The sequence below is a fragment of the Punica granatum genome, chromosome 8 (assembly GCF_007655135.1).
Source record: "Punica granatum isolate Tunisia-2019 chromosome 8, ASM765513v2, whole genome shotgun sequence".
Taxonomy (NCBI): domain Eukaryota; kingdom Viridiplantae; phylum Streptophyta; class Magnoliopsida; order Myrtales; family Lythraceae; genus Punica; species Punica granatum.
In genome coordinates, this window is record NC_045134.1 from 15408843 (window position 1) to 15434002 (window position 25160).

The 25160-nt window shown below is 53.1% G+C and overlaps 1 protein-coding gene across 1 annotated transcript in view; it reads left to right on the forward strand.

Moving 5' to 3' along the window:
• LOC116188773 (extensin-like) overlaps positions 1–25160 on the forward strand; it is an 89416-nt gene that overhangs the window by 14027 nt on the left and 50229 nt on the right. Inside the window, exons 2-3 of the mRNA XM_031518246.1 lie at positions 843–1252; positions 1811–2195. Coding sequence (XP_031374106.1) covers positions 843–1252; positions 1811–2195 — 795 coding nt within the window. The remainder of the gene's footprint in view (positions 1–842; positions 1253–1810; positions 2196–25160) is intronic.

Here is a 25160-nt window from a genome sequence, read left to right on the forward strand (position 1 = left end):
CGTCAGCGGGATGCTAGCACCATACAGCGCCTGTATTTCCCCAAACACCCCACCGACGAGGAGCGAGCATTTTCTGCCACCTCAGCATACGTGGCCCGGTTCTACCCGCAAGGATCGACACCACCACAACGGCCTCAGGTCTCCCCAACTCCCCATGCTACATCCACCCTCGCCCCTGAAGCCGAGAGTTCTATCCAAGCGGCCATGCACGCAGAGCTACGGGCCGTTAGGGAGGAACGGGATAGGCTCCGTTGCGAGCTTGTTGACTCCCGCGCAGAGGTCACGGACTACAGGGAGGTTCAGACACAGCTGACTCGAGCACGCGCCCGGGTCGCACACTTAGATCGGGAGATGGCCCGCTTGAGTGCGGAGTTGGATCGAGTGCACAAGAGGGCACGCAACCTCGCCCATCCTTAGGATTAGTAGGCGCACTCATTTTTGCCCTCGCTCGGACCCACGCCGCTTTCGAGCGACCACCGAGCGCAAAGGGATGTCGGCTTTACGTTTATGTTCCTTTCCTTTCTTCCGAATGTTCTATTTTGTAAAACCATGGAACTTGGAGCCAATCAATGTAATGACATTAGTGTTTTGAAAGCTCATGCATCTCATACATTTTGTCATTTTACTTAATTCCGCACTTATCATTTGAGATATTGGTGTCTGTCCTTACACATTCTTGGAATCTAGGTGATTACCACTGGCGTCACACCGCTACCCGCCTCGTCAACGTCTCAGGATGGCGGAAGGAGATCACGTCGATATTTCCGAAGAAGTCAACCCTTCGGTCCCGACCCTCACTCAACCACCGCAGACACACGCTCTGCCACCTCTTACTCCTGCAGGCATACTCCCGACGTATTCAGGCACCCTTCCAACGCATCTCCCGCCCCCGACGTCTTCAGGGGCGCTTCTACCGCCGGTCTCATTAACTTCCGCCGCTACTGACGACCGAGCCCGCATTACGGCACTCGAGGGCACAGTCAACCAGATGGCCGCCAATATGGCAGAACTGCTCGCCCTACTCAGAGGGCAGAATCGTGCCTCCTCAAGCTCCACGCCTCCACCGGGGCAGGGACCGACAGCCGACCCAGCACCCGGGATTCCACCGACCCAAGCCCCGGAAAATATGGATGCGCCGACCCCGCCAACGCTGCATACGTCGGTGGCTCAACCTCTCACCAACCCATATCCATCACCACCGGCCCCCACGGCCGTCCCTCTTCCACCAGCGGCATTCCTCACCTCAGATCAGGTCCTATCCGCACCACCACCCGTTTCCATGCCAGCCCCGGCTATGGCCTACACAATACCTCCGCCGACGGTTTTCCCGACGTCCAACGCGCCCGCTCCAACTCACTTTCAAGCCACGGAGCTCTCTCCCTTTCCGTCTCTACAGCCTCACACCAGCCTCTCCTACCAGGCACCGCCCCCCATAAACACCACCTTCCACGAACCGGGCACACAGACCCATGCGGCCCAATTCGCCTCACCGACGTACTTCTTCCCCGAGGTCGACGCCGAACAGGAGCGTAGGTTGAAGCGAATGGAGGAAACGATACGGGCCCTGCAAGCGAACGATGTTCGTCCCGACGCCCGCTATGGCGACTGTAGCCTATTCCCGGGCATGCGCCTACCCCCGAAATTCAAGATTCCAGAGTTCAAGACCTATGAAGGCACAACGGATCCACGCCACTACCTCCGCCATTACCGAGGGAAGATGCTGCAGTATTGGGAATACGAGGAATTTGCCATCCACTCCTTCCAGGATAGCCTGTCAGAATCGGCCCTCGATTGGTTCATGTCGCTGAAGGCCGAAGACATCCCGACGTGGGATGACCTCTCTCGGAAGTTCATCGACCAGTACCGGTATTGCGCAGAAACGCCTCCCACCCTTTTGGAGCTAAGCACGAAAGAAATGGCGCGGGGCCAAAAGTTTGAGGAGTATGTTACCAAGTGGCGGACTCAAGCAGCAAAGCACATCCCTCCGATCAGCGAGGCGCGACAGATCCAACTGTTCCACTCCACACTAAGAGGAGTGTATTATTCGAATTTGTTGGCCCACACTTCCTCATTCTCCAGTCTGATCGACACTGGGAAGAAGCTTGACATGGGCATCAAGCTTGGGAAGATAGAAGGACCGACCAGAAAGGAGGAGCAGTCATCAAAGAATGCCGCTACTGCGCCATCACCAACGGGTAACAAAAAGGGCAGAGACGCGTCCGTTAATGCCGTCAACCTTGGACACCAAATGCCATGCCGTACCAGCAGCAATACCCGGCTCTGCCGATTAATTACTCGGCACCACCGGCTTACCCTCCGACACGGGCCCCGCAACCACACGGTCACAATTACACGTCTACCCCTCATTGGGCATCTCCAAATGGGCCCCTAGCTTTAGGAGCTCCACCAACGGCTCAACAAGCCCCAAACTTGCAACCCCGACAAGGAGGGCGGGCTAGGCCGCGTCCGCAATACCCGCCTTTACTGGTTCCCCAGTCACAAGTCTATCGCCAACTTCTGGCAGCTAAGGAAATTAAACCCGTGGCCCCTCATCCTCGGTTCAATCCCGCGAATCAGGATCAGAATCTCCGTTGTGAATACCATATGGGCGCTCCGGGGCACACTACGGACGAATGTTACACCCTCCGGGGCAAATTACAGGAGATGATTGAGAAGAACCGACTCTCTTTCAATGAAGTCAAGCCACCGAATGTCCAGGCTAACCCTCTCCCCGACCATGGATCAAGCTCTGACGCGGCTATCGATCTGATCGGTGTTTACCCTAGGGGCAAGGACAACGCCGAAGAGGAAGGGTTGATTTCCCCATGAGACTACCTACGAAAAACGTTCCCTGCGCGCGGTCGAAACTATGAGCCGCACGGCGGGACAGGGACTTTTGTTGTAACTCGAATGCCGATCTTAATGAAAATACCTTCGCATGTTTTGAAATCGTCGCACCTGTATATTCTTTCTCCTCATTTATTTCAAGCACTTTCGCCCGCTGAAAATAATTATTTTCATTGCTAGGTTCCATTCAAATGCAACCAACCGACACAGTGACTTGTGTATTCCGAGCTGCGCTTTTGAGACGCCGACCCCACCCACCGCAGTGGATACTAACCAACAGACGGAGAACCATGCGCCTTGCAAAAACATACTCCTCCTTAAACTCGCTTTTTTACATTTATCTTAATACATTCCCAAGCGGACTCCGGACAAGAAAGGGGCATTAGGACAGTTCTCAGGACGCCCTATTGGTTTTGTCGGAATTGTTCGATTCGTCTGTCCTCATGGGATCCGGCTTCTCGAGCCTTCCCTAGGACGGCTGTACATGCCAACCAGCAATTGGGGAAAGTACGCCTATACGGCTCACGATCACAGTCTGACCACTCCAGGGTGGTAATGATTGTGCGCACCCGAATTTAATCTCGTCGGGGCACGCATGCGCGCGCCTAAGCAAACGCGGCTTGGGAGTGTCCACCTTCCCGAGGACGCGCGACGGACGCAAGTGAGAAGGAGTCGCCACTTGCCATTTTACGACCCGAAGGTCGAGGGCCGGCAAGTTACCCGGGTCTAGGGGTACGGGGTACACCTAAATGCTAAGGCAATGGTCGTACGGAACTGAAAATTCTGAATTCGGGGGTTCTATTACGTGCGGGCCTATATCCCGCACGCCCTTTCGGTACTCTAGCTTGCTAGGCTTGCCATTTTGTTTATTCACCGCGTGATTTAGGGTCGCACTTGAATAGCCCGTTTTGACACCGTAAAATCGATGAATCGATTGAGTTGGGCCAAGAATCCGAAAGATGAGTAGGCTTGTGAGTCAAGGAATCGGTTCGCTATCTTAGCGTTACAGTTCTTCGAACCGTGACGGTCGATTCCCTGCGCGAACCAAGACCATGATTATTCGAGCCTACTCATCCCTTGGTGACGATAGACCGACTTAACCGATTCGACACTCGGACCTCTTGCTCACCGATCGGGGATCCTTACAAGTATATGAATAAATGTACAAATAAGATCCTCGCAACGTACACTCGAATAATTACAGAATACAACCGAATGAAATAAATGGATCCCGATCGGTTTGCATTGGGCCAATATTCCACTCCGGCTCGCCGTGTGTTTTGAATAACCGATAAACAAATTAAGGCAACGCGGGCTCAAAGAGCCGGGGGTCGGGTCCAATCGAACCGACGGTTTGCAGGAGAACCGATTAGTTCCCACTGTAACCGTTGGACCGATCGAGCTCCCGGGTGATATCTAAACGCGTTTCACACATCCAATCCAAATTGCCTTCCACATAGGCAATATTTGGAGTGCGATGGTGACTCGAGGCTAGATCCCATTCCGCACTCGGGTTGCACGCGCTTGGTGAATGAAGAGGCGTTGGACCTCGTGTTCGGTGACTTAGGGGCGTTGGACCCCGTGCAACACGTGACCTATGGGTTCAGGCCCGAACCGCAATAAATCATCAAAAGCAAGAACAAAACAGAAGAAAACTGATGTAACTGACACGATACAGGAAGCAACTGACAACAACTGATAGGTGTCAGTGAATACAAACGAATTGTGTATTAGGCCGAATGTACGTGATTTAATCAGTTATTAGCCGGGGTTGATTAACAAACAATGTATCTATCCTAGGCAAGCATAAGTGGTGGATTGGGATGGGGTTCTAAGTCGATTACATGTGTGTGTTCGTTTTAAGACGCTTATTCAGTTAAGTGTCACTGTGGCTTCACCGAATTTAGCCCAACTCATGTCTTGACTCTAAAATGGAATCTATCATTCCGCCTATCCATTATCTAGTGTTTGATTAAGTCGAGTGTACGATTAATCCGATTGTTCGTGTTTTATATCTGAAATAAAATGCTCCCCACTGAATCTACAATAGGGAGACAGAAACACCGAAAATGGACGGAATAGGCCGTGCGAATGAGACTCATGTCCGAACGGGTAGCCCTTTTTCGTCCATAGATCGAGGTGTTTCCGACTTCCTATTGCTTAGGGTATCGGTGAATCAAAGAATGATAATTATGCCCTTGGACAATAAAATCGTGATGTTTATGTATAAATCGGAGATCGTGTCACACGAAGGGGTCTAAGAAGGACTCTCGTGCCCCGACTCGGGCCGCCTCAAATCGGGCCCGGACTCGAGTCATGGCATGTGAGTACTCCCTAGACCTCAATCCTATACGTGTCACACGACTCGGTATTTTGAAATTGTGAATTTTTAAGGGCATTCTCACCATTCCATAAGTCGTCGATGCGTTTACAAATTGGGGGTTCGATTAACTCAATTATTTAGTCCGAATGATTTGGTTAATCGAATGATTCGTCCCGCTTTCCCGTTTGTGAAATTATTCGATGATGATGGTCTAACATCATAGGCATCGGGTTCGGTGAGTGATCATCCACAATCAACGCGCCGATCACGTAACCACCATATAGCTAATGATAAGACCCGAATATTAAGACACCCAATTCCAAGGAGCGATCCGAAACGACTAGGGAGGTCGCCTTAAACCCGGGAGGAATCCGGGGACTCTCGGCCACTCCCCGAAGGTAGGGGCCGAATGGCCCTTGATTTGTCTCGGATTTTGAGAGATCTCCCGCACCGGTTCTAATCGTTTCTTGCATACACAGTACATCAACCACGATAATAACGCATGTTTTAGTAACTTCGATACCACCACAACATAATTGCATGGAATCACATGAACGTGCATGAATCGAGACATTTAAACGGAAATAACAAGACGATCTTGACTCGAATGATAACGAAGTAAATAAAACACGAGAACCGACCCGTCTCGAGACGGAAGAAAACCTCCCGGACTCGTGTGGTCCGAGGAAGCTCTCGGCCCTATTCCTCCAAGGGAGGTCGTGAGCTTCCATGGCCCACATGAGTCGGGAAGACTTCTCCGGCCCCGATTCGGGCCTTTTCCCGTCATGCTATCACGTTATCCATGCTCGACGGTAAAGGAAACACGGGAACCAACCCTCTTCCGGGAAGGAGGAGACCTATCTAGCCACGGGTGGGCCAAGGGAGCTCACGGGTCTCTCCCTAGAGACTCGGCCGTGAGTCCCATGGCTCAACCCGTGGCCAAGGGGACCTCTTCCCTCCGGATCCGGGTTGTTTCCCGCCATGACATGCGAACTTGGACATCGTGTAGACACGACAAGGTCGTGCATGAAAAGATGATGGATGTACGTTGCATGAAAATGCATGAAATAGATAGATCCGAAAGAAAAATGGGAACTTGCATGCATTTCGAGTCTTTAATCTATTTTAACATTTCATGTAAACAAATATCAAGGATCCTAGCTTCTCTAAGTCGTAAAGAGATGTTACCTAGCCTCGGTGTGCGAGGAAAAGAGTCGGGGAAGTGGCCTTGAGAGTCGCAAGACTCGGTTAGGGCGAAGGGCAGCAGGCGACCCGGGTGGGCGCGGCTGCGGCAACCACGGGAAAACGGCTTGGCACGCTCGCTCCGATCACGGAACGGTGCAAGGTCGGGCTCGTTGGACTCCTAAGAGGCAGATCTAGGTGGGCACGGAAAGCTCCGAGCGTGCCGAACCCTGAATAAGTCGGAAATGATGAGAGAAGTTTCAGTGAAAACACAGAAACCCGGTTAGTAAGAATGGGCAAAACGGAGGTCGTGCACGGTGGGTCGGCCCTCGGATCGTGACCACCTCTTCACGAGAGAGGGTGAGGGTTGTGAGGAACCCTTTAAATGTGATGGCACGACTCTCCGAGGTCGTGGGATGAAATGGCACGCCGTTAGTGTTCGGTACGCGCGGTGAGGATCTCGGGACCCGATTGCAATTTCGGCTGAAACGGGGTCTTGGGGACCTCAAATCGAAAATCCAAGTCCGGAAATGGATTTAGGGGGTAGGAAATATGTAGGCTATGAAGTTTGAGAATTTTTGGGTTAAGTCGGGTCGGGTGGTTACCGGAATACCGGGTGGTTTTCCGACGGTTTTGGCCGGTTTCGGCCTTGGCAAAGGGTGGACGGAAGTGAGGGGATGGGCTGAGGTTTGAGAGAGTTCTTGAGAGAGATTGGCTTGAGAGAGAGTGAAATTGAAGAAGTCATTAAGTCTAATGGTGCAAGGGCTTATAAAGGAATGACTAATGGCTTGATTGAGGGAATTTAATTGCGGTTAAGGGGACCCTAATGTGGCTGCCGAATTTTAAGAAGGGTTTAGGGAAGGGAAAGTGTCACATTGAGTGTAGGGGAAGCAAGAGGGGTGATGGATGTGATGGATGGATGGAGGGAGGTGATGGATGGATGGAGGGAGGTGATGGATGGGGGGAAAATTCAAAATGTGTGGTGGGAGAGCATTGGAGCCGATGGGTGAGAGGGCTTGAGCCGCGGCTTGGGTTGTCTAGTTCGAGCCGAGGGTTGAGCCGTGGCTTGGGGTTAAGCCGCGGCTTGATGGCTTGGCTTGGCTTGGCTGTGGGTCCCATCCGATTAGGAGAAAAGCCGGCAAACGCTTGAGACTTGATTGAGCTTGCATCCGATCTCCGATGTCCAATTAATTTGAAGATTTGGAATGCTTGGACTACGAGGATTTGGATGAGCCTAATATCGCCATGCGTCATGCGAACGAGCGCTCGGGCGACTCGGCGCCTCGGGAGTCGGTTTTGCCCCGTTTGGACGTTCGGAGCGGAGTTTAGCGTCCGTCGACCCCGATTGACCTTTGTGCACTCTTTCATTCGTTTCGGCGATCCGTTTGCCCCGTCGGTGATCATTGGCTCGTTGTCCTTGGTCGGGGACCGTAGGCCCGGGAAGACCTAGGGACTTTGACCGGGATTTTCTCAGTGTGCCTTGAATGCCTTGAGGTGCTCGGGGTTATTGTGAGGCGCTCAGAGATCGTTGTGGTCTCTGTTTTCCGTGGAAATTCCCGAAGGCTCGCCGGGAGACGTTCATGACCACTGAGACGTCCCTCGAGAGGCCGAGTCGGGTTCCGAAAGGTCATCTGAAGCTTGTTCCCCGACTTTGATGGTCCCTGGGTGCCTGTAGGCCCGCTTTGAGGGGCCGTTTGCTTGTCAGTGGAGCGAACCCCGGGAGCTCTGTCAGAAAAGGCGTCCGTGGGGGATCGGGGTGTCCCTGCTTAAGCAGGATGTCCCGGAAATGCGCCCGGACGTGTCATTGGTCGCTTTGGCACTGAGAGGAATTTGTGGAGTCCCATATTGGGCACCTTTCGGTGCTTCGGTGACTCAGTGATGAATGGTGCCACAGCGCCAACTCCGTTGTTTTCGGGATTCCTCGTTCATTCGTTCTTCTGATGGCTCTCCTTCGCTTTTCTCGGTGGACCATGCTCTTCTCCTATTGCTCGTGGTTCCGTGACCGCGCGTTCGCCTTTGATTGCCGGATGATGAATAGTGCCCCGGGCTTCGGTCGGAAATCCTCGTGTGGGGAGCCGGTGGGCCGGAATGGGGTGCTGACAGCTTGCCCCTCTTTGGTTGCATGCTCGGTTAGAGGATGTAGCCAAAGATCATGAGAGGCACCCTTTTTTGGTCCCGGCGACCGCTTCTGTCGTCGCTCTCCGTGGTGGCTCGCCCCTCCCCCTGTCATGAGATAGTGGCGTGAGCGGGATTTGGGGAATGTGAAGCGGTGGGTGAAGGGCCGAAGCCCGCAGAAAGCAGTGAAATGGACGAGAGGTCCGGAAAGCAGTAAATGTGGACGCGAAGTCCGGAAAGCAATAAAGTGGACGCGGAGTCCGGAAAACAGTGACCGGACGCAAAGTCCGGGGACGCGAAGTCCTGAAAGCAGTAAAGTGGACGCGGAGTCCGGAAAGCAGTAACCGGACGAAAAGTCCGGGGACGCGAAGTCCTGAAAGCAATAAAGTGGACGCGGAGTCCGGAAAGCAGTAACCGGACGCAAAGTCCGGGGACGCGAAGTCCTGAAAGCAGTAAAGTGGACGCGGAGTCCGGAAAGCAGTAACCGGACGCAAAGTCCGGGGACGCGAAGTCCTGAAAGCAGTAAAGTGGACGCGGAGTCCGGAAAGCAGTAACCGGACGCAAAGTCCGGGGATGCGAAGTCCTGAAAGCAATAAAGTGGACGCGGAGTCCGGAAAGCAGTAACCGGACGCAAAGTCTGGGGACGCGAAGTCCTGAAAGCAATAAAGTGGACGCGGAGTCCGAAAAGCAGTAACCGGACGCAAAGTCCGGGGACGCGAAGTCCTGAAAGCAATAAAGTGGACGCGGAGTCCGGAAAGCAGTAACCGGACGCAAAGTCCGGGGATGCGAAGTCCTGAAAGCAGTAAAGTGGACGCGGAGTCCGGAAAGCAGTAACCGGACGCAAAGTCCGGGGATGCGAAGTCCTGAAAGCAATAAAGTGGACGCGGAGTCCGGAAAGCAATAACCGGACGCAAAGTCCGGGGACGTGAAGTCCTGAAAGCAGTAAAGTGGACGCGGAGTCCGGAAAGCAGTAACCGGACGCAAAGTCCGGGGACGCGAAGTCCTGAAAGCAGTAAAGTTACTAGGCCGAAACCCGTGGAAAGCAATAAAGTAGAGAGAGCGAGAGGAAGTAAGGGCGGGAAAGGATGCTAAGCGGTTCGTCGAGGACGTCGGCAGAGGCAGATTGTCCCGTTCTTAGTCGAGCTTGTCATTTGTCGTTTCCTCGAGTCGGGATCAAAAGGGTTCCTTATCCTGCCCCTCATTCGGTTCGGTGCCTCGATCTGCCGCACAAGCCAAACGCGTGTTCGTCAAGAAGGAGATGCCTCTTGGGATTCCCGATCACACCTGTGCATGGAGATAAAGGAACCTACAAAAGGGTGTCAGTCGCACTTAATCGGCGAGACAGGCATACGTAAGAAAATCTATGTAGAGATGTGTCGGGGATTTGATATCGGTGACCATTGTAAGGTGGTCGTGTCCCTATCGAAGAATGGCTTTTTAGAAACGGGTAGCCCGTGGAATATGTGCGTAAAGGTAAGAGGAGGGATCTTATGGGATCCTCCAAGTCAAGGATATGTTGATTCGACCCCCATTTCGAAGCGGGTCTCGAGCTTGGAGAGTTGAAGAGAGTTTGCTTGCGTCGGAGAGTGCCGAACCACTACTCGGTGTAGCTTCACAGGGAGAGTGTCGCTTTTCTTTCGTGGTCAAGCCGACATTTTTCCCCTAACTTTTGCCTAGGCCGCGGGATGTGCAACAGCCTAGCGGGGTATTTTATTTAATTTCTCTCACATGAATGCTCACCTTTTGCTACGATTCTCCATGTTTGGGTGGGATCGTACCCCTCGGGTCCTCTAACTTTTGCCTAGGCCGCCTCAAAGAGGTTTTCGACCTAGCGAGGGAGTGATTTGTGCTCTCCTTTTGCCACGACCCCCCCTTTTGCGGGATTTTAAGTCGTGCCACTCATTCCCTAGTTTTTGCCTAGGCCGCCTCAAGGAGGTTTTCGACCTAGCGGGAAAATTTATTTTTCTCTCAAGAAAGCTTAGTGTTGGACAGATTGTGGGAATTGAAGCTCGTCCACGGAAATAGAAATGTCTTACAATGAAAGGGGCGCGGAGCCCGAAGAATAAAGAATACACAAGTGTTCACGGATAATACTTCTTAATGGCGTCAGCGTTGACGGGAAGGGCATTTTCAGTGCCGTCCATGTCGCTCAAGATGACCGCTCCTCCGGAGAAAACCTCTTTGACGACAAAAGGGCCATCGTATTTGTACGAGAACTTCCCTCGAGAGTCCGGCGTGACGTGTAGGACTTTCCTTAAGACGAGGTCGCCGGGGTTGAAATCGCGGTGGCGGACTCTTGCGTTGAAGGCTCGAGCCATTCTTTGTTGATAGCACTGTCCGTGGCATAGCGCTTTCAGCCTCTTCTCATCAATGAAATTTAACTGTTCGTACCGCTGCTTTGCCCATTCCGCTTCTTCGAGCTCGGCCTCGGCAAGAATCCTCATGGAAGGGATCTCTACTTCGATTGGGAGCACGGCCTCCATGCCATAGACTAGTGAGTACGGGGTGGCCCCGGTTGAGGTCCGTATGGACGTACGGTACGCCAAGAGTGCATAGGGGAGCATCTCGTGCCAATCCTTATAGTTCACCGTCATTTTTTCGATGATCTTTTTGATGTTCTTATTCGCCGCTTCCACCGCACCGTTCATTTGGGGACGGTACGGGGTGGAATTGCGGTGTCGGATTTTGAATTGTGCACAAAGCTCGTCGATGACCTTGTTGTTCAGGTTCTTGGCGTTGTTGTGATGATTGTCGCAGGGACCCCGTATCGGGCGATGACGTCGCGTCTGAGAAAACGGGCCACGGCCTTTGCGGTGACTGACGCAAGAGTGATGGCTTCGATCCACTTGGTAAAGTAGTCAATTGCCACCAAAATGAACATGTGACCGTTGGACGCTTTGGGGTTGATCGGGCCGATCACATCCATTCCCCACATTGAAAAAGGCCATGGTGCCGTCATGGGGCGCAATTCGTTGGGCGGCGCTTTGATTTGATCGGCGTAGACCTGACATCGGTGGCAATGCCTGACATGCTTCACACAATCAGTCTCCATGGTGGACCAATAATAACCCAGGCGCATGATCTTCTTAGCGAGCATGAGGCCGTTCATATGGGGTCCACAGTTTCCCCCGTGCACCTCCTCCATGAGACGTCGCGATTCGTGCTCGTCGATGCACCGGAGGAGTGTGGAGTCGAAGGAGCGGCGGTAAAGTATCTCGCCGCTCAAGAAATAGTGTATCGCGAGGCGTCTGAGAGTCTTCCGATCGCGGCGGTCGGCGAATGGGGGGTATTGGCCGGTTCGCAGAAGGTTCTTGATGTCTTCGTACCACGGCTTCGCCTCGGATGCTCCAATCGTGTTGCAATGTGCCGGTCCTTCTGCTATCTCGATCTCGAGGGGCTCGATAAGGTTCTCCCTCGTGATGCTCACCATGGAGGCGAGCGTCGCAAGCGCGTCCGCGAATTGATTTGTCATGCGCGGAGTATAGGTGAATGAGATGTCCTCGAAGTTCTCGGTTAACTTCTCGAGGTACTCGTGATACGGCACTAGCTTCGCGTCTTTCGTCTTCCATTGCCCCAGCGTCTGGAAGATAGTGAGCATGGAGTCACCGAACACTTCGAGCTCTTTTACTTTGAAATCAATCGCCGCTTGGAGGCCGAGAATACATGCCTCGTACTCAGCCACATTATTGGTGCAGGGAAAGTCGATCTTTGCCGCTACCGGGTAATAGCGCCCGTCCGGGGATATCAGTACCGCGCCGATGCCTGATCCCGTGGAATTGACAGCACCGTCGAAATACATCTTCCATCCCGGCTCCTCTCCCTCGTCGTCTACTCGGAGGATTCCCTCATCCGGGAAGTCGGGGTTTATGGGTGTGTGGTCTTCAATTGGGAATTCTGCTAAATGATCCGCGATCGCTTGCCCCTTGACCGAAGTGCGGGACACGTACTCGATATCGTATTCCGTCAATTGACAACGCCATTTGGCGAGGTTGCGCGTGGAGGAGGGACTGTCGAGCAAATATTTCAGGGGATCCGCCTTTGATAGCAAGCGGACCGTGTGATAAAGCGTGTATTGTCGGAGCCTTTGCATGACCCACACCAACGCACAGCACATCTTCTCGATTTCCGGATAATTTGACTCTCCATCGGTGAACTTTTTGCTCAGATAGTAGATCGCGCGTTCCGTGTGCGTGGACTCCTCCTCCTGTCCCAGCATGCATCCTAATGATTGACGACGCACCGTTAGGTAGAGTACGAGGGGACGGCCTGGTGTAGGCGGGACCAATACCGGCGGTTGGACCAGGTATGCCTTGATGGTGTCAAAGGCCTTCTGACATTCTTCGTCCCATTCGATCGCCGCGTTCTTGCGGAGCAAGCGAAAGAGTGGTTGGCATTTGTCTGTCAAGTTCGCAATGAATCGTGCGATGTAATTCAGCCGCCCCAAGAAGCCTCGTACTTCGCGGACCGAAGATGGCGGAGGAAGCTCCTTGATCGCCTTGACTTTATCGGGATCTACTTCGATGCCGCGCTCGCTGACCACGAATCCTAGTAATTTTCCCGATCGAGCGCCGAACGTGCATTTCGCCGGATTGAGCCGAAGCTTGTACTCTTTTAAGCGGTCGAAGAGACGCTTCAGATTAACGAGGTGGTCCTCTCCTTCTTTGGACTTGGCAATCATGTCGTCAACATAGACCTCGACTTCCTTATGCATCATGTCGTGGAACAATGTGACCATAGCCCTCTGATAAGTTGCCCCGGCGTTCTTGAGACCGAAAGGCATGACGCGATAACAGAAGGTTCCCCACATGGTAGTGAATGTCGTCTTGATCTTGTCTTCCTCGGCCATCCGAATTTGATTGTATCCGGAGAAGCCGTCCATGAAAGAAAACTGAGAGTGGCGCGCCGTGTTGTCAACTAGTATGTCGATGTGGGGCAAGGGAAAGTTGTCCTTGGGGCTGGCCTTATTGAGGTCCCGATAGTCGACGCAGACTCGCACCCTTCCATCTTTCTTCTCCACCGGCACGATGTTTGCAACCCATTCAGAATAATTGCAGACCTCGAGGAAGCCCGCGTTGATCTGCTTGACAATCTCCTCCTTGATGCGGAGAAGGAGGCTTGCCCGTTGCCGTCGCAATTGTTGTCGTTTGGGCGGGAACTTCTCAGTGTCTAGCGGGAGGAAGTGCTTCACTATTGACGGGTCTAGCCCCGGCATGTCGGCGTAGGACCAGGCAAAAACTTCTTGATACTTGGTCAAGAAATCGATCATTCGGACCCGTTGTGTTGGGTCGAGGCTTGTGCCGATCTTTAGGATGCGGGGCTCCTCTTGAGTACCCACGTTGATCTCTTCTGTTGGCTCGAGCGAGGTGAGTTGGCGATCCTCGAGGCGGCGCAAACTCTCTTCTATCTTAGGCACTAGACTGTCTTCGTCGAGCCCTTCCCCGAAGTATATGGGTCCGGGCTCTCCGAGACTTTCTTCGGATGGGTTCGAATCAACGCATCGAAGATTTGGATTCGAGTGGAGCCTGGAGAATTGAAAGAATTGTCTTAGAGAAATTTAGAATGATATGAACAAAAGAGTAAGGAAGAGAGAGTGGAATAGACAAGGATTCAAAAAAAAAATGCATAGAGGGAATTCATTGATAGTGAGGATCACGAAGCCATAACAGAGTTCCCTCTTCCGTCGTGTGGCCTACGGCTACGCCGACACGCGGGAAACATCTCATACATAGATAAATCTTACACATCGGCGATCGCAGCCGAGTAGCGCAGGACTGAGGTCCAATTGTTAAGCTCCTCGTCTTCCTGCGCCGGGCGGATGTGAACCCCTGAAGGAATCTCCTCGGTGACGGCATACACGGTTGGCAAGGTGTCAGTCGCGTCGTCGAAGTCCGAGGAAGGGCCGTCAGAGGTGCTCCCGATGATGAGTGGAGGCCCGGGGAAGAAATGTGACAGCGGGGGGACTGGAATGCCCCTGTGGAGCCTACCATAGTGCGTGGCGAGGCGGTGGAGGTGATTGCCCCGGCGGGCCTCGATGATTTCATGGCAGGAGGGGCGAAAGCCAAGTCCCCTCCTATGCTTGTACGCTTCGACTTCAATGGGGCGATTGATTCCTTGCCCGCGCGCCCCAAGTCCGGTACCGGGAATGTAATTATGGCGCATAAGGACCTTCCCTATCATGCGGTCGGCGCGGGACGGCCCGACCTTTCCGTAATCCCGAATAACGGAGACGGTCTCAAAGGAGTGGAAGGGCAGGTTTTCGTCATCCCCGACACTGATGTAGGGAACCGCCGTCTCCTTATAGATGGTGTAATCCTCCTCACCCTTAACCGTGATGATCTTCTCCTCGACGATGAATTTCACCCTCTGATGCAGTGAGGACGGGATAGCGCCGGCCGAGTGGATCCAGGGCCTTCCAAGGAGTAGGCTGAAGGCGTTTGGGATATCCAATACCTGGAATGTGACGCTGAAGGAGCATGGGCCGATATCTATGAGGAGGTCGATCTCACCGTTTACCTCTCTCCTCGAACCATCGAAGGCCCGGACCGCGGTTTTGCTAGGACGGATGCGGTTGAGATCCACATTCATCTGCTTCAAAGTGGTCACCGGGCATACGTTGAGCGCGGAACCGTTGTCGATCATGACCCGGCCCACGATATGGTTGTTGCACTTGCAGACGATGTGCAGTGCCCGGGAATGTGCGCATCCTTCGGAGGGGAGCTCATCGTCCGAAAACGAGATGGTGTTGGAGAAAATAGAGTTGATGGTTTCCTCTATCCGGTCCGGGGGCGTCCCTTTGGGGACTTGCGCAGCCGTGAGGACCCGCATGAGGGCCTCCCTGTGAGGTTCCGAGTTGAGTAGGAGGGCGAGCAATGAGATGTGGGCTGGAGATTTGGCCATCTGTTCCACCACCTTATACTCGCTTGCTTTGATGGCTTTCATGAAGGCTTCGGCCTCCTCCTCTGTCACTTTCTTGGACGAAGCAGGCAGGGCGCTAGGCCTCGCCTCCTCCCCGGTGACGGGCGCCTTCCCTTTGTCGGTGGTCGCCGGGTTCTCATATAGCCGCCCTGAGCGGGTTATGCCCATGACACCGAATTGTTGCTCTAGCCTCCCGACACTTCCCTCATAGGTCCAGGGGACCCTATCGCTCGAGTATGGCTCCCGGGTGGGGACGTCTATGACAAGCGGGGCATGAGGCGCGTCTACCCCGGTGAACCCGACTGCGATTTCCGTCGGTACGTATTCAATCACAACGGGAGAGAACCCATCTTGTTTGCCTTCGTCCTCGCTTGACGTGCACACGGTGATCATGTTAATGGAAGGCCCCGGAGCCGACCCATGGTCAGGAAGAGGATTGGCCTGTACGTTCGGAGACCTTACAGCATTGAATACGAGCTCCTTCGCATCGATCATCTCTTGAATCTTCTCCCTCAACTTCCAGCAGTTGTCTATGGTGTGTCCTGGTGCCCCTTGGTGGTACTCGCATCGCTTGCTCTGATCTTGGATGGTGGGATCAAAGCTTGGGCTAGGCGTCGTTGTCCCAACCTTGTCACGGGTTTGCTGGTAGATGTGGGAAAGTGGGACCGGCAGGGCCGGGTACTGTTTGCGGGGTCGTGGTTGCGCTGCACCGGTCTGTTGACCTTGCGGGGGCGGGGCCCGTTGCGCCGGCTGAGTAGTCCTAGGGAGGTTGATATTGAGGGGCTTCAGATGGAGCAGGGGCATAATGACGGACGACGGGCGATGACACCGCAGGTAGGGGTGGAGGCGGCAGTGCGGAATAGTAGATTGATTGGGTAGGGGCTTGAGGCCGATATTGGGGTGCCTGCGGGGTGTATGAGGGAGCTACGGGAGGCGCCGCCGTGTAGTTCATCGAATATTGCTGGGGGGGCTGTTGCGCGGTGTTGACGGTATTCACCGAAATTTCCTTTCCCCTTCTCCCGCTTGAGGATGATGAGGTCGCGGGGACCTTCTTAGATGACTCCTCTCCTTTGCTGGTGGGGTCCTCCATTCTTCCGAGCTTGATGCCCAAGTCCAATTTCTTTCCGGCCTCGATGAGGTCGGAGAACGATGAAGTGTGCGCCAACAGGTGTGAATAGTACACTCCTCTCAGCGTGGAGTGGAACAGCTGGATCTGCTGCGCCTCGCTGATCGGGGGAATGTGCTTTGCAGCTTGGGCACGCCACTTGGCGGCATACTCCTCGAACTTTTGGCCCCGCGCCATTTCTTTCGTGCTCAACTCTAGAAGAGTAGGAGGCGTCTCCGCGCAATATCGGTATTGGTCGGTGAATTTCCGGGAGAGATCCTCCCACGTCGGGATATCCTCAGCCTTCAGTGACATGAACCAATCGAGGGCCGATCCCGACAGGCTATCCTGGAAGGAGTGGATGACAAACTCCTCGTATTCCCAATATTGTAACATCTTTCCTCGGTAATGACGGAGATGGTGGCGTGGATCCGTCGTGCCTTCATAGGTCTTGAACTCTGGAACCTTAAACTTCGGGGGCAGGCGCATGCCCGGGAATAGGCTACAGTCGCCATAGCGGGCGTCGGGGCGGACATCGTTCGCTTGCAGGGCCCGTATCGTTTCCTCCATTCGCTTCAGCCTACGCTCCTGTTCGGTGTCAGCCTCGGGGAAGAAATGCGTTGGGGAGGCGAACTGGGCCGCGTGAGTTGGCGTGCCCGGTTCGTGGAAGGTGGTATTTATGGGGGGCGGTGCCTGACAGGAGAGGCCGGCGTGAGGCTGCAGAATTGGATAGGGAGGAAGCTCCGTGGCTTGAGGATGAGTTGGAGCAGATGCGGTGGTTGCCGGGAAAACCGTCGGCGGAGGTGCCGTGTAGATCATAGCCGGAGCCGGCATGGGAGCAGGTGGAGGTGCAGACAGGATGTGCTCCGCGGATAGGAAGGTAGCCGGTGGAAGAGGGACTACCGAAGGGGCTGGCGGTGGCGGAAATTGACTTGTGAAAGGGGGGACCGTAGACGTATACAGCGTTGGCGGTGTGGGAGCTTCAACGTTCTCCGGGGCTTGGATCGGTGGAGCCCACGGGATCGGATCGACTGTTGGTCCCGGTCCCGGGGGAGGAGTAGAACTCGAGGAGGCCCGGTTAGGTCCTCTGAGCAAGGCGAGCAGCTCTGCCATATTAGTGGCCATTTGGTTGACCGTGCCCTCGAGGGCCGCAATACGGGCTTGGTCATTGGTGGCGGTGGATGTTGGTGAGGCCGGTGGGAGAGGCGCCCCTGAAGGTGCCGGAGGCGGGAGATGCGTCGGAAGGGCGCCAGGGTATGCGGGGAGTACGCCTGCGGGAGTAAGAGGGGGCAGGGCGTGTGTCTGCGGTGGTTGAGAGAGGGTCGGGACCGAAGGGTTGACTTCTTCGGAAATATCGACGTGATCTCCTTCCGCCATTCTGAGACGTTGACGAGTCGGGTAGCGATGTGACGCCAGTTGTAATCACCTAGATTCCAAGAATGTGTAAGGACATACACCAATATCTCAAATGATAAGTGCGGAATTAAGTAAAATGACGAAATGTATGAGATGCATGAGCTTTCAAAACACTAATGTCATTACATTGATTGGCTCCAAGTTCCATGGTTTTACAAAATAGAACATTCGGAAGAAAGGAAAGGAACATAAATGTGAAGCCGACATCCCTTTGCACTCGGTGGCCGTTCGAAAGTGGTGTGGGCCCGAGCGAGGGCAAAAATGGGTGCGTGAATCTGAGCCAACCCGCTCTAAAGCTCTTTGTGATTAGTGAGTTCTGCGTGAACGTCCGCAAGCTCACAACGGAGTCGATCTCTCTTCTTTGATGGACTGCAACTCTGTGTGCATGACTCCTTGGACTGAGCTTTCCGCGTCTGGAACGTCTGCATGCAGTGTGCGGGGAATCCGTGGCAAACGTCGTCAACAAACGGGTGTGAGTCCCTGCGGATGGAATTGCGCCACATATGCTACGGTAGCTGAGAAAGCTCGTTCGTCGTCGGTAGGGTGCCCCGGGAAATAGAGCTCTTGAACGGTGCGCGTGTTCCATAAACGTTGAACTTCTCTGATCCGCAGAACTCTAACTGGAAGTAAAGTTATAATATCCGTCCACGTGAAGCGGTAGGGAGTGCGATCTGCCTCCCTAGGGATATCCTGTAAGCCGCCAAGTTGTCTGATGACGCGGGCTGGGAAAACAAGTGTGCTCCCTAAGTGACTGATCAGAGGGAGTCCTATGATTGTAGGACACCCAATGGTCATGGGACCACCGGGATTCCAACGAGCAGCCCACGAAAACTGTGCCGGAGTGAGTCTCTCGAAGAACTGGATCCAGTCAGTGTAGTCGCGATCGGAGGGCCGAAACACTTGAAGTAGGCGAGCGATAAGCGAGCGCTTGTCAGTGATGCGGAAAAGGGGGTGTGATGAACAGAATGGCCTGATGTGTCCGAGGAGCCAAATCTGAAGAAGATGCGGAGCTCCTCTCATTTTACCACGTCGATCCTCTCGTACATAGTCAAGAGACCGAATGGTCTCAGCCAAAACGGCTTCCACATAACTATGGCCCCCTACCACTTGGAGGACGACTTGGGCAAGTGCCCCGTCTATGAGGTCCGACGAGTGTGGGAACAGGATGGTCCCAAAGATGAGCAAGAGGAACCCGTAACAGGCGTCACGCTGGTATGATTCCTCCCTGGCATTGAGAGAACGAACCTGTATGAAGTCTATGAGCCATGCGGTCCTAACGCTATGCCCTCGCCCATGCTGAAGTTCAAGACGAATTTCTTCGTCGTGGAGATCTAAGAGGATGGCGAGTCTACTCTGTATCGTGGCGAACTGGTTGGGCACCACGATGTCGAAGGTCGGCGCAGGTCGCTGAATGAGCACCGCGTGCTCCTACTAGCTCTGACCCCTGAAAACTGAATACAGCCCGCTGAATGTCCCAATAACTAATAGCAGCTTCAAGTAGGTTCCAGTCAATGGGGGAATCAGCGAGTAATGGCAAGTCTCCTATGATGAGCCAAAGGAATGCACGGTCAACTGGGCGGAATGTGTTCCAGATGCGGGTAATGTCCGCGGATGGCATGATGACGTCATCGAGTCTGGGACAGGGACGCGATCGATCCATCCTTACCTAGATGGGGGAGATGTCGGCTTAACATTTTTTTAGGATCAAATCAACGTAATGTCCTAGGTTTTTCAAAAAATGTATGCAGTGCGGAAAGATAAACTATAGTTGTGTTCTTTACAGTATACATCGCTCTTTCTTATAAAAACAACAAAAATGCCCGTCCTAAAAAAAACTACGGGCTGACTCAAGGACTCGACTTGGGGTCGGTTGACGGCATGGAGGTAAAAATTGGTCCAGCATGACAGTCCCTGCGTATGCATGGTTTTCGGTGCTACTGGGAGAACCGCTAACTAGGGATGGGGGGCTCCCGAGGGCTCCCGACTCAAGGGTGTGAATTCCTTGAAATCGAGCGAGGATCTTTGGGGGCCGGTTCGGTGGCATAGCCGACTCGATCCGTTCCCTTACTCGGAACCTCTGACTAACCTAGCTTCCTATATTGGTGCCCGTGGGATGTCGGACAAGGTACCTAAAAAGCTAATATGATGTGCGATGCATGTGCGGAAAATAAAAGTGCGTAAAATAGATAAGCGGGAAATGCGGAAAGCGGTAAATAGACAAGCAAACAAACAAGCGGGAACGAGCCCGAACCCTCTAGATGTCCCCAGTGGAGTCGCCAAGCTGTGCGCACCCGAATTTAATCTCGTCGGGGCACGCATGCGCGCGCCTAAGCAAACGCGGCTTGGGAGTGTCCACCTTCCCGGGGACGCGCGACGGACGCACGTGAGAAGGAGTCGCCACTTGCCATTTTACGACCCGAAGGTCGAGGGCCGGCAAGTTACCCGGGTCTAGGGGTACGGGGTACACCTAAATGCTAAGGCAATGGTCGTACGGAACTGAAAATTCCGAATTCGGGGGTTCTATTACGTGCGGGCCTATATCCCGCACGCCCTTTCGGTACTCTAGCTTGCTAGGCTTGCCATTTTGTTTATTCACCGCGTGATTTAGGGTCGCACTTGACTAGCCCGTTTTGACACCGTAAAATCGATGAATCGATTGAGTTGGGCCAAGAATCCGAAAGATGAGTAGGCTTGTGAGTCAAGGAATCGGTTCGCTATCTTAGCGTTACAGTTCTTCGAACCGTGACGGTCGATTCCCTGCGCGAACCAAGACCATGATTATTCGAGCCTACTCATCCCTTGGTGACGATAGACCGACTTAACCGATTCGACACTCGGACCTCTTGCTCACCGATCGGGGATCCTTACAAGTATATGAATAAATGTACAAATAAGATCCTCGCAACGTACACTCGAATAATTACAGAATACAACCGAATGAAATAAATGGATCCCGATCGGTTTGCATTGGGCCAATATTCCACTCCGGCTCGCCGTGTGTTTTGAATAACCGATAAACAAATTAAGGCAACGCGGGCTCAAAGAGCCGGGGGTCGGGTCCAATCGAACCGACGGTTTGCAGGAGAACCGATTAGTTCCCACTGTAACCGTTGGACCGATCGAGCTCCCGGGTGATATCTAAACGCGTTTCACACATCCAATCCAAATTGCCTTCCACATAGGCCATATTTGGAGTGCGATGGTGACTCGAGGCTAGATCCCATTCCGCACTCGGGTTGCACGCGCTTGGTGAATGAAGAGGCGTTGGACCTCGTGTTCGGTGACTTAGGGGCGTTGGACCCCGTGCAACACGTGACCTATGGGTTCAGGCCCGAACCGCAATAAATCATCAAAAGCAAGAACAAAACAGAAGAAAACTGATGTAACTGACACGATACAGGAAGCAACTGACAACAACTGATAAGTGTCAGTGAATACAAACGAATTGTGTATTAGGCCGAATGTACGTGATTTAATCAGTTATTAGCCGGGGTTGATTAACAAACAATGTATCTATCCTAGGCAAGCATAAGTGGTGGATTGGGATGGGGTTCTAAGTCGATTACATGTGTGTGTTCGTTTTAAGACGCTTATTCAGTTAAGTGTCACTGTGGCTTCACCGAATTTAGCCCAACTCATGTCTTGACTCTAAAATGGAATCTATCATTCCGCCTATCCATTATCTAGTGTTTGATTAAGTCGAGTGTACGATTAATCCGATTGTTCGTGTTTTATATCTGAAATAAAATGCTCCCCACTGAATCTACAATAGGGAGACAGAAACACCGAAAATGGACGGAATAGGCCGCGCGAATGAGACTCATGTCCGAACGGGTAGCCCTTTTTCGTCCATAGATCGAGGTGTTTCCGACTTCCTATTGCTTAGGGTATCGGTGAATCAAAGAATGATAATTATGCCCTTGGACAATAAAATCGTGATGTTTATGTATAAATCGGAGATCGTGTCACACGAAGGGGTCTAAGAAGGACTCTCGTGCCCCGACTCGGGCCGCCTCAAATCGGGCCCGGACTCGAGTCATGGCATGTGAGTACTCCCTAGACCTCAATCCTATACGTGTCACACGACTCGGTATTTTGAAATTGTGAATTTTTAAGGGCATTCTCACCATTCCATAAGTCGTCGATGCGTTTACAAATTGGGGGTTCGATTAACTCAATTATTTAGTCCGAATGATTTGGTTAATCGAATGATTCGTCCCGCTTTCCCGTTTGTGAAATTATTCGATGATGATGGTCCAACATCATAGGCATCGGGTTCGGTGAGTGATCATCCACAATCAACGCGCCGATCACGTAACCACCATATAGCTAATGATAAGACCCGAATATTAAGACACCCAATTCCAAGGAGCGATCCGAAACGACTAGGGAGGTCGCCTTAAACCCGGGAGGAATCCGGGGACTCTCGGCCACTCCCCGAAGGTAGGGGCCGAATGGCCCTTGATTTGTCTCGGATTTTGAGAGATCTCCCGCACCGGTTCTAATCGTTTCTTGCATACACAGTACATCAACCACGATAATAACGCATGTTTTAGTAACTTCGATACCACCACAACATAATTGCATGGAATCACATGAACGTGCTTGAATCGAGACATTTAAACGGAAATAACAAGACGATCTTGACTCGAATGATAACGAAGTAAATAAAACACGAGAACCGACCCGTCTCGAGACGGAAGAAAACCTCCCGGACTCGTGTGGTCCGAGGAAGCTCTCGGCCCTATTCCTCCAAGGGAGGTCGTGAGCTTCCATGGCCCACATGAGTCGGGAAGACTTCTCCGGCCCCGATTCGGGCCTTTTCCCGTCATGCTATCACGTTATCCATGCTCGACGGTAAAGGAAACACGGGAACCAACCCTCTTCCGGGAAGGAGGAGACCTATCTAGCCACGGGTGGGCTAAGGGAGCTCACGGGTCTCTCCCTAGAGACTCAGCCGTGAGTCCCATGGCTCAACCCGTGGCCAAGGGGACCTCTTCCCTCCGGATCCGGGTTGTTTCCCGCCATGACATGCGAACTTGGACATCGTGTAGACACGGCAAGGTCGTGCATGAAAAGATGATGGATGTACGTTGCATGAAAATGCATGAAATAGATAGATCCGAAAGAAAAATGGGAACTTGCATGCATTTCGAGTCTTTAATCTATTTTAACATTTCATGTAAACAAATATCAAGGATCCTAGCTTCTCTAAGTCGTAAAGAGATGTTACCTAGCCTCGGTGTGCGAGGAAAAGAGTCGGGGAAGTGGCCTTGAGAGTCGCAAGACTCGGTTAGGGCGAAGGGCAGCAGGCGACCCGGGTGGGCGCGGTTGCGGCAACCACGGGAAAACGGCTTGGCACGCTCGCTCTGATCACGGAACGGTGCAAGGTCGGGCTCGTTGGACTCCTAAGAGGCAGATCTAGGTGGGCACGGAAAGCTCCGAGCGTGCCGAGCCTTGAATAAGTCGGAAATGATGAGAGAAGTTTCAGTGAAAACACAGAAACCCGGTTAGTAAGAATGGGCAAAATGGAGGTCGTGCACGGTGGGTCGGCCCTCGGATCGTGACCACCTCTTCACGAGAGAGGGTGAGGGTTGTGAGGAACCCTTTAAATGTGATGGCACGACTCTCCGAGGTCGTGGGATGAAATGGCACGCCGTTAGTGTTCGGTACGCGCGGTGAGGATCTCGGGACCTGATTGCAATTTCGGCTGAAACGGGGTCTTGGGGACCTCAAATCGAAAATCCAAGTCCGGAAATGGATTTAGGGGGTAGGAAATATGTAGGCTATGAAGTTTGAGAATTTTTGGGTTAAGTCGGGTCGGGTGGTTACCGGAATACCGGGTGGTTTTTCGGCGGTTTTGGCCCGTTTCGGCCTTGGCAAAGGGTGGACGGAAGTGAGGGGATGGGCTGAGGTTTGAGAGAGTTCTTGAGAGAGATTGGCTTGAGAGAGAGTGAAATTGAAGAAGTCATTAAGTCTAATGGTGCAAGGGTTTATAAAGGAATGACTAATGGCTTGATTGAGGGAATTTAATTGCGGTTAAGGGGACCCTAATGTGGCTGCCGAATTTTAAGAAGGGTTTAGGAAGGGAAAGTGTCACATTGAGTGTAGGGGAAGCAAGAGGGGTGATGGATGTGATGGATGGATGGAGGGAGGTGATGGATGGATGGAGGGAGGTGATGGATGGGGGGAAAATTCAAAATGTGTGGTGGGAGAGCATTGGAGCCGATGGGTGAGAGGGCTTGAGCCGCGGCTTGGGTTGTCTAGTCTGAGCCGAGGGTTGAGCCGTGGCTTGGGGTTAAGCCGCGGCTTGATGGCTTGGCTTGGCTTGGCTGTGGGTCCCATCCGATTAGGAGAAAAGCCGGCAAACGCTTGAGACTTGATTGAGCTTGCATCCGATCTCCGATGTCCAATTAATTTGAAGATTTGGAATGCTTGGACTACGAGGATTTGGATGAGCCTAATATCGCCATGCATCATGCGAACGAGCGCTCGGGCGACTCGGCGCCTCGGGAGTCGGTTTTGCCCCGTTTGGATGTTCGGAGCGGAGTTTAGCGTCCGTCGACCCCGATTGACCTTTGTGCACTCTTTCATTCGTTTCGGCAATCCGTTTGCCTCGTCGGTGATCATTGGCTCGTTGTCCTTGGTCGGGGACCGTAGGCCCGGGAAGACCTAGGGACTTTGACCGGGATTTTCTCAGTGTGCCTTGAATGCCTTGAGGTGCTCGGGGTTATTGTGAGGCGCTCAGAGATCGTTGTGGTCTCTGTTTTCCGTGGAAATTCCCGAAGGCTCGCCGGGAGACGTTCATGACCGCTGAGACGTCCCTCGAGAGGCCGAGTCGGGTTCCGAAAGGTCATCTGAAGCTTGTTCCCCGACTTTGATGGTCCCTGGGTGCCTGTAGGCCCGCTTTGAGGGGCTGTTTGCTTGTCAGTGGAGCGAACCCCGGGAGCTCTGTCAGAAAAGGCGTCCGTGGGGGATCGGGGTGTCCCTGCTTAAGCAGGATGTCCCGGAAATGCGCCCGGACGTGTCATTGGTCGCTTTGGCACTGAGAGGAATTTGTGGAGTCCCATATTGGGCACCTTTCGGTGCTTCGGTGACTCAGTGATGAATGGTGCCACAGCGCCAACTCCGTTGTTTTCGGGATTCCTCGTTCATTCGTTCTTCTGATGGCTCTCCTTCGCTTTTCTCGGTGGACCATGCTCTTCTCCTATTGCTCGTGGTTCCGTGACCGCGCGTTCGCCTTTGATTGCCGGATGA